Raw genomic sequence first — 15,000 nt, 5'->3', positions numbered from 1 at the left:
TTGCATCCCAAAACGTTCGTAGGCAGAGTTGTATGCATCAGCTAACGACTGCAGGTCCTCTGCCGTCTGACCTGGGGTGGCATTGTCGTCAGCATACTGCAGTTCTCGCACTGCACACAAGGTGGTCTTAGTTCTGGCGCGGAGTCTGGCGAGGTTGAAAGCGCCTCCATCCATGCGGAAACGTAGGTCGACTGAGGGTGTGTCTGGGGGAATCTCGTTGAGCATTGCTGCGGTGTATAGCGAGAAACACGTTGGGGCCAGAACACAGCCCTGCTTCAGGCCGCCGTTGATGGGGAATGGGTCTGAAAGAGAGTTCTGGTGGTAGACCCTCCCAACCATTCCGTCATGGAGGGCACGCACCAGCTTGACAAAATCGGGTGGGCAGCCATATCTTTTGAGGACAGCCCACATGGCAGGTCGAGGTACTTTGTCGAAGGCCTTTTTCAAATCCCAGAAGATGAACATTATGGGCTGTTGTTGTTCGAGGCTCTTATCTTGTAGTTGTCGCGCACAGAAGATCATGTCTATGGTCCCGCGGGAAGGTCGAAAGCCGCACTGGGACTCTGGCAGGACGTCTTCTGCGAGAATAAGGAGGCGGTCAAGGAGAATCCGAGCGAAAATCTTACTCACGATGCTTAGTAGTGATATTCCCCAGTAGTTGTTACAGTTCTCCCTGTCTCCCTTCTTGAAGATGGTAACGATGTTTGCATCGCGGAAGTCACTGGGGAGGGTCTTGGTCTCCCATATTTTCAGTATAAGGAGCATCAAACGGTTCCTCAAACCGGGGCCACCGTGAGTAAGGAGCTCCAACGGAATGTTGTCTGGCCCTGGGGCTTTGCCGGGCTTCATGCGCTGCAGGGCCTTGTTGAAGTCATGGATGGAGGGTGGTAGTGCCATCCAGTGACGAACGGGATGCTGCGGGGTCATTCGCAGGAGATCGTCTGGGGTGTCTGCTTGGTCATTGAGGAGGTTCTCAAAGTGAGACCTCCACCTGGCCAGGATGCCCTCGCTGTCGGTGATGGTCGTGGCCCCATCCGCGTCCTTCAGGCTGCCCACTGATGACCGTGTGGGACCGAATATTTCCTTTGTTGCTACATAGAAGCTGCGCAGGTCACGTTGGTCAGCGAAACTCTGTATTTCTGCAGCTTTTCTTTGCCACCAGGTGTTCTGGGCTTCACAGATCCCTCTTTGGCAACCAGCTTCACCCACCTTGTGAGCACATTTGTTAGCTGCTGTTGGTTGGTTTTCCAAAGTCAGGCGTGCTTGTCGTTTGGTTTCAATGAGAAGAGAGATGGTAGCATCATTCTCATCAAACCAATCCTGCCGTTTCTTGGTGGCGTAGCCTAGTGTTTCCTCCGCGGCACGGGCCATGGTGTTTCTAGGGTGGTCCAGTGGTGCTCAACAGTGGCCTGACCCACGGGGTCTGCGAGGTGTTGTTCGCAGGCCTCCTTGTAGTTCTGTGCCACCTGTGGGTTGCGGAGCTTACTACAATCAAAGCGTTGGTGTGGTACGCTGTCAGGTGCCCTTCTGGGTGGTCGTAGGGTCGTCACGGAGAGTCGGGAGATGAGGAGTCTGTGGTCCATCCAGCAGTCGTCCGCTCCGGGCATGGATCGAGTGATGCGGACGTCTCCTCGGTCTCTGGCTCTGGTCAGGACGTAGTCCAGGGTGTGCCAGTGTTTAGACCGTGGGTGTATCCATGTGGTCTTTTGTTGTTTTGGTAACTGGAAGATGGTGTTGGTTACCACAAGTTGGTGTTCTGCACACAGACCCAGCAGGAGTTGGCCATTGGCGTTGCAATTTCCAATGCCATGGCGGCCGATGATTCCCTCAACAGGCGATGGTCTTTGCCTACTCGGGCATTAAAGTCGCCAAGCACAACGAGCTCGTCATTGGCGGGCACTGCCTGGATGGTGCGGTCGAGCTGGGTGTAGAAGGCAGCTTTGTCATCATCGGTTGAGGTCATATTCAGGGCGTAGACAGAGATAAGGGTGAGGTGTCTGTCCCGTGTGATGGGGATGCGGACAGTCATCAGGCGCTCACTGATGGCCTTGGGAGCGAGGTTGTGCTGCTGCACTAGCTGGAAACGGATGGCGAAGCCGACACTGTGGATCCGAGGCTCCTCTAGGGCCTTGCCTTTCCAGAAGATGGTGTAGCCTGTTCCAGCTTCCCTGATGTTGCCCTCTTCGGGTAGTTTGGTCTCACTAAGAGCCGCCACATCAACATTGAAGCGGGCTAGCTCCTTGCAGACGAGGGCTGTACGTCGTTCCGGGCGGTTGGTGTTCGTCACGTCTTGGAGGGTGCGGATGTTCCATGCACCTAAGGTTAATATTTTTTTCTTGTTGTTTCGACCGCATTAGTGGGATGTCCGCCAGCCGCGGTGAGCTGACCAGACGGGTTTGCCGTCTCCGATGTTTACCCCACCTTTTCTAGGGGCCTCCCCATGTGGGGTGGGCTGCGGTATCCTCAATAGGCCAGCCCAGTCACGGGTCCAGCTGCCAAACTCTGGTGTCACGGCACCGTCACCAGAGAGCGACTGAATCTTAAACTCGCCACCTATATAAATACATATATATATATACACATATATATATCTTCCCTCCTAAGTCCTCGTGACACCTGTCTTCCCTCCTCAATCAAAATCCCGAGCTACTTTACACCTTCCCTCATACACTATAGTGATCGCAAAGATTCCAGGCGCAACAAGCCCCACGCCCTGATGAAATCATAGCCAATGACATTGTCTCCCATGTTAGCAGCGGTCACTATACGTCCCCTTATAAAATTTCAACATATGCTAACTCACAATGTGTTGTGACCGTTGTTAACTAAGGAGACATCAGCCGTAGCTGGTCCGATACAGGATAAAGGCCTCAGACATGTCCTTCCACTCATGTCTGTTTATGGTCTTTCTATGCCAGTCTATACCCATAAATTTTCTTAGCTCGTAAATCCATCGTCTCCTCTACCTTCCCCGGCTTTGTTTCCAATCTCTAGGGACCTATTGTGTTATTCTTAATGTTCATGTATTCTCTCTCATTCTCATTACACGTGTTGTCCATGTTCATTTCCTTTTTCTTACATGTTATTAGAATATCCACTACTTTAGTTTGTTTCCATATAAATCTTGCTCTTTATGTCTCTTAGCATTATTGCCATCATTATTTTTTTTTCCATTGCTCTTTCAGTCATAACTAGCTTAGGTTCTAAGGCTTTAGAAGGGCTCCAAGTTTCTGAAACACAAGTTAATACTGTACTAGCAGGTCCAATTTTCATTTTTGAGAAAGTGGCATTTTACATTTCATAATCTCATTTAGTTTACCAAAACTCTCCATCCCATGCCTATCCTTCCTTCAATTTCAGTCTCGTATCCTTTGGAAATACACACTGTCCGTCCTAAATACGTATAATCATTAATAATCTCTAGCTGTTCCTCCATAACCCTTATTTGTTGTCTGGATTTTCATTGAACATTACTTTAGTTTTACTCATTCATTCTCAGTTCTAGATTTCTTCTCTATTAAAATTTTCTATTATCTTCTGCAATTCATCCCATGATTCACTAAAATCAGAAGTCATCTGAAAATTTTTAGTTGTTAAGGTATTCCCCATTAATGTTAATTCCTACATTTTCCCAATCTAAATTCTTGAAAACTATTTCTAGGCATGCTGTTAATAATTTAGGGGGGTCTCCTTTCTCAATCAGAATTTTCTCATTTTCGTTATGTAGTTTTAGGATTGCTGTACTTCCCATACAGATATCTTCAAGTGTTCTAACATTAGATTCATCTATTCCTTATCTTTGTAGTCCCGTCGTTACTGGTGTAGGTTTGACAGAATCAAAAACTTTCTCATAGTCTATAAATAACATACAAAGTGGTTTGTCAGATTCTGTTGATTTTCCCATTAGCTGGTTAATTACATGGATATGGTCAGTTGTTGAATATCCACTGCTAAAGCCTGCCTGCTCTCTTGGTTGATTCAAGTCTAGCCGTCTTTCTATATGGCCTAATATGATTTTCATAAATATTTCATATTGCCAAGGGTAAACTTATTGGGCAGTAATTTTCTAAGTTTTTTGTGTCTCCATTTTAGTGAATTAGTATGATGCAGTTTGTCCAAGCTGTAGGTACAGAGCATTCTTGCAGACATTCTGTGTAAAGGTCAGCCTGTTTTACTTCGAAATCTCCTCCATCTATTGAAGTCAGCCCTCGCTCTCTGCGGGGTTAGGTAACAGAGACAGGGACGAAGAACGAGAATCTGCAAATACTTGCTGTCCTAGGATGGGATACCTCCTGACACTACCAACCCACTGCTCATTGGCTACGTGAGGTCGATTAACACAGTAAGTATTCCATAATATTGTTTTTACTTGCTCTCTATCACAGTATGAGTATTTTGTAATTGAATAAAAATATTCAGGTAACTGTACAGTACAAATGCACATGTACATTATGTACTGGACACGTCAAGTTTACAGTATACTTTAGTACGTAATGCTACAGTACTCTATTTTACTTAGATGGCTACTTTTCCAGTCCCATACAGCTGGAGAACCCTACTCTATACAAGACCTCCGCTGTCGTTTTACCTTAATCGTTCAGAGTTTAAATTATTTAACGTTTCATATCAAGTATTGTTCATTTACTGTTAAATCATCACTGCTGTATGATTTTTTAAATAAGAAAGTCTTCAGTTTCCTCATGAAAGCCTTAATGTCTTCAATCATTCGAATGTTTCGTGGGAGCTTATTGTACAGTCATCAGGACACTTATAACAACTCAACACAGTTGTTCCTATCTAATATAACACTTGCTAATACTGTATATCAAAGGTTAAAGGTGTCTGGTTTCAGTTCGTTTCATCAGAATAGATGCTCACCAGAACGTCAGCCAGGCAAGACCAACCCCCCACTGTGGTGCCCAAGCACAGCAATGCTCTCCTCAGTAAACAGCTTAAACTCTCAGTCTCGGGTGGGGATAGATCTGCCACTATGAGAATGCTAGGCAAATATGTTACCAGTGTACTAACCACTGAACTATCACTATAGTATAGCTGAATTGTATTTTATTTTTCTTTGTTTCCTTTCCTCACAGAGCTATTTTCTCCTGTTGGAACCCCTGGGCTTATAGCATCCTGCTTTTCCAATTAGGGTTGTAACTTGGCAAGTAATAATAATAATAATAATAATAATAATAATAATAATAATAATAATAATAATAATAATAGAGTTCTATGTTAAACGTACTGTATTAATAAATACAGTACTTTGTTTATGGTCAAATTTGTTTTTAAACCGATTTTGACGTAAGAAAAATCTATTTTTGGGTGGGATAGCCATGTCATCCTGATGGAAGTTCCTTTAGGCAGCTTCCTACTGTATAATATTTCTGCGAGTGACATCACAAGAGAATTGCCGTCAGGTATCCCAGGGTTCTAACCCCCGGAACGACTATCCTAAGATATCGTGTATAATCAAGGATATCATGTATAGCCATAGATATCTGCACCCCAAACAGACTTAACCCAGTCTAGGAATCTAAGGAGGAGGATAGGTGAGGAGCCATTACATATCCTCTCCTCGTCCCTGATAAACTCGTTCTACTTTTCGCAACTTTGCGAGTCTTTTTGCCAGAAAAATAATAAATCAATAACATTACTACAGTCATAGAAGAGGGTAAAGCATATTACAGTGAACCCTCGTTTATCGCGGTAGATAGGTTCCAGACGCGGCCGCGATAGGTGAAAATCCGCGAAGTAGTAACACCATATTTACCTATTTATTTAACATGTATATTCAGACTTTTAAAACCTTCCCTTGTACGTAGTACTGTTAACAAACTACCCTTTAATGTACAGAACACTTAATGCATGTAATACAGTACCCTAAACTAAAACAGGCACAAATATTAAAGGCGACTTTATATCATGCGTTTCCTAAACACGCCAAAAAGCACGATAAAAAATGGCAACCAATGTTTTGTTTACGTTTATATCTGATCCTAATGAAGAAACAAACGCATTTACACATCTGTTTATAGGTTAGTTTTTGCATCAATTATATTGATTATTCAGTACAGTATGTTGATTTGGTTATTACTAATATTTTACTTAATTTTTCTTAGGACTTCCAAATGAAATTTTTTTCTTTATGACGCCGCCTGAAACGACGGCGTCATAAAGTACGCTCAGTAAACAAACTAAGGAATTTAACCCGCATGATGAAAGTGATAAATAATGATATTATAGTAAAAGCTTTTATAAAATATGTTATTACAAATATTATTTACCGTATCTATATAAAATCATACATACGTAGCAAAGCAGGAAAACAATCTACGAGAGAGAGAGAGAGAGAGAGAGAGAGAGAGAGAGAGAGAGAGAGAGAGAGAGAGAGAGAGAGAGAGAGAGTTGTTTTACATACGTAAATGTAAATTTTAAACAAAACAAAAATAGCCCCATTTCATATAAAATAGATTACAAATATTTTACTTTATCATATTACAGTAGTCTGTATAATACTGTAAAGTTCAGTACAGTATGTTGTTGTTAAAGTCGTGGCGATGAAATTCTCACGAAACAAAAACACGCCATTTGATTACAACAGCTGATTCTCTCTCTCTCTCTCTCTCTCTCTCTCTCTCTCTCTCTCTCTCTCTTCGTGTTATACAATACTTACATTTAGATGAAGAAACTAAAATTAGTTTTCTTAGTGTCAATTAAATACGAAATGAAATAATTAGGCCGAGTCTACATCCATTTCAATCATAGCCAAAAATAGGGCATCCGATTTCATCAGCAAACCACTATTTTTTGGGAAATATCATTTTATTCTAGAAAATTGCCACTCTTTAAATAGTTAATTGCACATTAAGAAAGCGTGTACTTTTGTTTTTAAATTTCGGGTGTGTTTTAAAAATCGAGTATTGTTGACTTTTTTTTTTTTTTTTACTTTTGGCTGTGATTAGATCAGCTGTCATCTAGCTGCCGCTCTTGAGTGTGTACGAATACACTAACAAAGTATCATTTATACCATTTCTTAACTTATTCAAACCGTCTACAGTATACAGTTGATATTACATAAGCACCAATGTGTTATAACCTATTAAATTTTTTTGTTTATTACATTTAAACCCCCCTCTATCTCTCTCTCTCTCTCTCTCTCTCTCTCTCTCTCTCTCTCTCTCTCTCTCTCTACCTATATATATATCTCTCTCTCTCTACCTCTCTCTCTCTCTCTCTCTCTCTCTCTCTCTCTCTCTCTCTCTCTCTGGGCTACTTTTCACTACCTCCCATTCCTTACCTCTCTCTATCTCTCTAACAAATGATATCTTTGTTGCTCCTCAAAGTTTCATTTATATTGAAAATCAATCATGACTCAATTTTCCTTACTTTCTCCAATCTCGCACCATCGGTCACATCGCGGTATTTTCGATATTTCCGGAAAATCCGCAATATATGTATAGACATGGGTTATGAAAAAAATCCGCGAAGTGGTGAATCCGCGATGCTCGAACCGCGAAGTAGCGAGGGTTCACTGTACATACACAACACATGCTATGATCATCCTTTGAAGGAACTTCCAAAATCTACAGTTGACCTGGGATCATGCGAGAACAGAAGAGATAGACACAAGTGCGCTTCAAAATCCTATTCCTTCTTTAATTCTGAATCTTGGAATAGTGATAATAACCCTTAAAACAAAATACAAATCCATAAATAAATTTCTTAGTGTTGAAAAAATGTCTAAAAACTAACAGCCTCAAAATCACTTTGATAGGTGTTATTGAGTGACAGTACAGTGCTACTTGGCATTATACTGTATGTAGGTATGTATGTATGTATGTATGTAACTGTGTATTCTAAGAATATGACTTTAAAGACTTGCCTATTCAAAGAATACTAATATATAAATTGTCACCAAATATTTTTTACCTTCATCATAGATAATGTAACCGACATTTCCTTACTAAACATAAAAAATTGAGTAATTAGAAATAGATATAAAAATTGAAATAATTATGCAAATAAATCTAACACAAAGACAGCACCTAAAAGAATTTGAATTGGAAAGTTAATTATTCTATCATCCTATAGGTAATAGAAAATGGAACATGCTTTTATCGTGGCGATCTTAACCAAAGCATTTACATGCAATAGTTTGCACGTTATTTTCATCTGTTGTTAGACATTACATTCTCCTCGGATGATACTAACGGGTTTAGTGATAATTCCCATAACCACGTTTCTGGGAAGTATGCCCTCAATTTCAATTCTGTAGGTGTAACATCACTTTGTGGGTCCGGGTCTAGAAGTTGCATGGAGCCCACAGCTGCTTTGGATATAGGAGCACTTTTGGATAGTTTGAAACGTGCACGCCCGTAATGGTTACTTGAACTGATACGAGGAACCATAAAAGCACGATCACGACCAGCAGGAACGCCTCTTACTGTAGAAGGGGAAAAGCACCTGACAGTGGTAGTGAATGCAAGAAAATTGAAGTTTTGGGGCCCTCCCAATCATGGGTTTTTTTCTCATATTATATCACAAAAGAGATGAAATCATGGGTAACTTTCATGACTTCAATACCCTTTATAGTTATATAATTATAGTAAATAAGCGAAAACAAGCACTGACCATATATATACACCCATAAAACATGTCTATGAAACAGTCCATGTCAAAATCTGAGACCGTGAAAATTTCTTGGCAACTGATTCAAAATCCAAAGCGATGTTTGATGTAAAATAGTGGTTCAATAGCAGATTTCTATTAAGCCCAATTCTGTGGATCTCTCTTATACGTAAACACAGAGTTGGTACTTGCCCGTTGAAACAATATTCCTTTGGTACTGTGCATCTGGTTGTATTGGATTCCCTCCAAAGTACGGCTATAAAATTGAGGCTTTCCTTTGCCCAAAACCCTTTTTGCCTCGCATATCTCTCCACATGATAGAGTGTTTCCAAATAAAGAAGACATCTGCAACAACCGTTTCAGCAGAAAACTAGCAATACAGTACTAAAATATTTACAACACACAACTGAACCAGTAAAGAATGGAAATTAAAATCCTAATACCTTGAATTATACAATGACTATGTAAAGATAATTCTTTTTTGTGAGTTTCTCAAAATAATAAAATCTACAGACCGAATATCTCATGATGGCACAAATTCTGTATCTAATAATCTCACTTTCCTTACTTCAACAGGTTACTGTAAAGAAACTGTTTGAAATTTTTCAGCATAACATATATTTATTGCTATATATCGATCTACCATGGCACTTCTCCAAATTTTTGGAGGTAGCCAACACAAAATAAGAGAAAAAAAATTTCTCAAAGTTCATCTCTGCCTAACGAGGACTCGGCAAAGTTTGGTTGGTATGGCTAGGGTGTCACAAGCCCAGCCTCCCCCGTCTTCCACCACAAAGGAAGCTTCCTACTGCTGCTACCTCAGCAGTCACCAAGGTGACCTGAGGTACCAACAGGTCCTATCGGAATTGCGTATCAATTGCTCGCCATTCATTAATATTCCTAGCACACTCTTTTGCCTCCCTCACATCTATCCTCCCGTCACCTAGCGTTTTCTTCACTCCCTCCATCCACCCAAACCTTGGCTTTCCTCTTGTACTTCTCCCATTCATTACCTTCATCAGCAGACAGCCATTTTCCATAATTTTCTACATGGCCAAGACACCTCAACTCATTCATATCCACCCGTTCTCACCATCAGTACTTCGCTCCTTACCCTATCCAATCAAGATACAACAGTTATACTCCTCAGACATTTCATACCTAAGATATTCAATTTCTGTCTCTCCGTCACTTTCAATCCCCACATCATAGTTGGTACAATAACTTTCTCATACAGAACTCTCTTTACATGTATCCCTAACTCTCTATTCTTTACCACTCCCTTCACTGCACCTAACACTTTACATCCTTCAATCACTCTCTCACTTACATCTGCTTCCACTCCACAATTTGCAGCAACAAGAAACCCAAGAACTTAAATTGATCTACTTCAAGTAACTCTCTATTTCAACATGGCATTCAATCTAGCACCACCATCACTTCTTGTGCATCTCTTACTCACAACAACTGGCAACTTCCTTCTCTCGCACACCCTGTCTAACCTGTCATTAATCGACACAGCTTTTCCTCCGCATCTGGAACCAATACAGTATCATTTGTAAACAACAACTGATTCACCGCCCACTCATGATCACTCTCATCTATCAGTTTCAATCCTCGACCAAGCACTCGAGGATTCACCTCTCTTACAGCTCCATCAGCAAACAAATAGAACCACCATGGCGACATTACACATCGCTGTCTCAGTCACACTCTCTGGAAACCACTCGCTCACGTCATTCTCTATCATAACACATGCTTTACTGCCTATGCTTGCAGCAACCTTCCACACCTCATCCCTATCAAGTCTATAAAAAGCTTCCTCCAGATTCATAAATGACAAAGCCTCCTCACCCTTTACTAAATATTTCTGGCATATCTGGTTAACTATAAAAAATCTGATCTATACATCCTCTACCTCCTAAAGCCATACTGCATTTTGAAGATTGCATCCTCCATTTTATCCTTAATCCTATAAATTAACAATACCATACACTTTTCAAACCACACTCAACAAACTAATACCCCTTGAATTACAACACTCTCGCACACTTCCCTTACCTTTATATAGCGAAACAGCAAGCACGCACCTAGTCCACTGGCACCATTGACAACATTAAACATCTATTAAATAATCTCAACAACCTTTCCAGTAAAGTCACACCAACTTCCTTTAACATCTCGGCCATCACACTGTCCATACCAGGTAATTTTTGTGCGCTCGCTTCATTTAGTGCTTTCCTCACTTCTTTTGTAATCTCTTTTTCTCATCTCCCATCACTGGCACCTCAACAACTGCAACAACAATTTTATATCTACCTCCCAATTATCCTCAACATTTAGCAACTTTTCTAAATATTCAGCCAACCTTTTTCTCGCCTCACCTTCTTTTAACAATCTTCCGTTTTCATCTTTCACCGTCTTCACTCAATGCTCCACCGTTCCTTACTCTCTTGACTTCTTTCCAAAACCTTATTCATTTAATATCAATCAATACCCTAACTCCACCTCCAGTCAGCCACTCTCTTTTCCTCACCAGTAAACAATAGGAAGTTGCATCTGGAAGATTCCTGATACCAGAGAAAATATTTTCCAATATCACTTTATTTTGTGCTGTGGAGAGAGGATCAAATGCGATTCGGTAAAAGAATGCGACAAACTTTACTTTGGAAGTAAACCAAGAGGTTTTCTGTAAACACGAATATAACCGCATTTCAGCAGCTGTATTTCTTGCAGTTTTAGCACATAATTAGCAATGATTACACAAAAGCACACAATTCCATGCAATAGCTTGCATATTGATTTTGTTAAAAATTGTAACAGTATATACTAACAATACATGAGATAATTTCCACAGCCATGTCTCCGGGAAGTATGTTCTTGCCAAAACCCCTGAGCTAGTATCAGTCTTCTCCATTTCGACATGATGATCCGGTGCAAAGTAATACACCCTATCTACTACATCTTCTGATATATAAAAAAAATAAGATGGATTGTAGTGCACAAACTAGTATTGAAAAGTCATTTTAAACTACTGTGGGATACCAAAAAAAAAAAAAAAAAAATTCTTAATAGTGTAAAATGTAAATGGCAGAGCCATGGGATCCTAAAAAATAATAGCAAAAGAGCAAGAAACAAAAACAATAGTAAAGTGTACCTTTTTCACTTTTTAGATTTTATATATACAGTATATATATATATATATATATACATACATACATACTGTATATATATATATATATATATATACACTGTATATATATATATATATATAATATATATACATATATATATATATATATATATAATATATATATACATATATATATATATATATATACATATATATATATAATATATATATACATATATATATTATATATACATATATATATAAATATATATATATATATATATATAGGTGTGTGTACTTTATATATAGTCATCTATTTTTCACGGTTACATTCCAGGACCCCTCGCAAATAGCTGGGGAAACATTTACTTTGCTATTTATGGTAATATTAAGGCTTTATAAACCTTTCCTAAGCTTACAAACTTTACCCACGTCTATGAACACTTAGTGAAGAGTGTACAAGAATTTTACTGTATGCATAAGTGCACTGCTGTATACAGTACACATGAGGTTAGGTTACCCTAGCTCATGGGTTTGGGACTGGAGTGCACTGTGGTCTGCCATGTACACACAGCACTATGCAGAATATTTTAAGTCTATATGACCTGCAGAATTTCTCTAAAACAATATCACGTAATTTAAGGGTGCGGGTCATGGGTGACTTAAATGCTAGAGGGTGACTTAAATGCTAGAGGGTGACTTAAATGCTAGAGTGGGCGCTGGAGAGGTAGAAGGTGTCATTGGGAAGTATGGTGTACCAGGTGAAAATGAGAGTGGTGAGAGACTGGTAGATATGTGTGTTGAACAAGAGATGGTAATAAGTGCTAGCTTCTTTAAAAAGAAAGATAAGAATAAGTATACATGGGTAAGAGTGGCAAATGGAAGAGTAGTAGAAAGGGCATTAATGGATTATGTTTTGATAACTAAAAGAATGTTTGGAAGATTGAAAGACGTGCACGGGTTTAGGGGTATGGCAAACGGCATGTCTGTGGAAAATAAAAAAATGCTACATATATACCTAGATTATTCCTTAATAGGCATATAGATAGTTTTGACCTCCTCACGTTTTTGGAGGATCGACTAAAGCTATGAGGCGCAACGAGAACTTCTGTCATTGGATGACCAGAGGGTTAATGAACATGATTACTTACACTACAAAGATGAATTCATTCATACATTCAACTTGTTTGCTTCATTTCATTAGAATTTACTGAAATAGGCAAAGTCTCATTCTTAAAACACAATGTTTAGGTTGTCGTTAACATCTGGCTTAAATATAAAGAATCTGAGAATTCCAACCACGACACCTAGATAAATGCGGTGGTCTACATGGAATGAATTAGAAAGTTACCCTAGTACGTACTGGGTACATCTTCAAAAAGAAATATGAGATCACAATTTGGGAATGAAAGTAAGAAATGCTCCCTTAACACCAGGCTTCCAACCTATTCAGGGCTACAACACTCAAAATATAAACAACACTCAACTCAAAAATTCACGTTGTATCTGCTAATGAATTTTACTTCTACAAAAACAGAATCATTTCAAACCTATTGATGTTGAGTAATGATCTTTTAGGTTAACATACAGGGATCAATTGATCACATTCTCAAGAACTTTGTGTAAACATAGGTCAAGAAACAATAAACTTGTAGCTTTTTGGTTCTCTTATACTTTTAAATGTGGTCTACACTGAAAACCTTGAAATCAGAACTTAAGAATCAAGTGAAGAAACCCTATCACCACACACTTGACGCTTCATAGCCCTCAGCCACATAGGCCTGGATCTTCCAACTCTTCTAGTGCCTTGTGAAACCCAGTTGAAAATTTGGTGAAATCTCTTGTGGAGTGCGAAGAGCCCAAACCATCACCATACACCCCTCACCCTGATTTCATTCATAAACAATGTTTGAAGGTGTGTTTACACAGCATAACAGCATCCAAGCCTCTGATCATCTCATGTAATGTCAAATCGAATACGACTGATTGGAAACTTAGAAGAAAAGTCCATTTTGTGAATGGAATCAAGAAAAATTCCAGTTCAAGGGAAATATTCCTTGTTCTAGTATTTCAAGTTCTTTGTTTTCATTAATTTTTACCATTTTACATAAGGTAATAAGAGGTTAATATTGCTCTAATGCATTGTGGTATAAACAAACCTTTTTAACAGCTTATACTTATATGATATAAACACTATTCAAGAACCAACTTCTGTCTCGGTGACTTCCCCAAAAAATCTAAATACTGTCCTTTATAGTGCAACTATGCATGCAAGTTCTATAGTTGCCCAATTAAGCAATGAGTATACCCATCACCAATTAATAATGACCACTAAATTTCCATTCAATTTAGCAGTCAGAAATATTTTTTGCAAAACAGAAGGCCTTACACAGTATAATGTATATCCCAGAGCCACGTCTCAGGGAAATAAGTTCTGAGTTTAGAATTTGTGGAACTTTCCCTTAAAGCTACTGGAGGATCCTCCTCAGTAGCATATTCTGATGGAGGAGCAGTAGCCATTTCTAATGGAGGTTCAGTGTTTTCATCGTAGTACTCAAAGTAATCGGCATTATATTCATCATCATCGATATGAGTCTCATAATCATAATAAACTGAAATATCAAAGAAATAAAATATTTTCTTTTTAATAGATATATTACGTGAATCCATTTCTTGAAATATCAAATTAGATTACGGTACTACATAATATATATATATATATATATATATATATATATATATATATATATATATACTGTATAGAGTTATATATAACTGTACTGTATATATAAATATACGTGAATATCTTTCAAACGTGTAGCAAGAAACTGTTCCTTGATATAGATTCTCTTTTACCTTTGAAATAAATTTTCAGCGAGATTCTTTTAATGAGAAGCGCTACTATTAAAGACAGGAATCAATTCAATGCCTCATATTCCAAACAGAAGAGTGCTCAAAACATTCAAATGACCAAAGGACATATTATGATTAAATACATAATAAAGACCAACCAATGCATCAACACATTTCCCCTTAAAGGTCTTTAGAAGGCCGCTCATGAATGGCACATATATAAATATTATATGCATATATGCATATATATATATATATATATATACACATATAAATATTATATATACATATATAATATATATATTTATACATATACATACAAACACACACACCCATATATATATATATATATATAATATAGATAGATATACATATATATAGAT

General features: G+C 38.8%; 1 protein-coding gene across 15 annotated transcripts in view; it reads right to left on the bottom strand.

Annotated features, from left to right (window-relative positions):
* The window catches only part of LOC137647181 (alpha-1-inhibitor 3-like), a 221,023-nt gene that overhangs the window by 54,581 nt on the left and 151,442 nt on the right, over window positions 1-15,000 (bottom strand). Inside the window, exon 16 of one of the 15 annotated variants that reach the window (XM_068380474.1) lies at window positions 14,154-14,316. The exons of 11 other annotated variants lie outside the window; for them this stretch is intronic. In XM_068380474.1, the coding sequence (XP_068236575.1) occupies window positions 14,154-14,316 (163 nt within the window). Of the gene's footprint in view, window positions 1-8,214; window positions 8,447-11,465; window positions 11,599-14,153; window positions 14,377-15,000 lie in introns of all 15 variants that reach the window. 3 more of the 15 variants (XM_068380476.1, XM_068380483.1, XM_068380472.1) reach the window with 3 other exon arrangements.

The sequence above is a fragment of the Palaemon carinicauda genome, chromosome 9 (assembly GCF_036898095.1).
Source record: "Palaemon carinicauda isolate YSFRI2023 chromosome 9, ASM3689809v2, whole genome shotgun sequence".
In the NCBI taxonomy this organism is placed as follows: Eukaryota; Metazoa; Arthropoda; class Malacostraca; order Decapoda; family Palaemonidae; genus Palaemon; species Palaemon carinicauda.
This window is presented reverse-complemented; position numbering and strand designations above follow the sequence as displayed.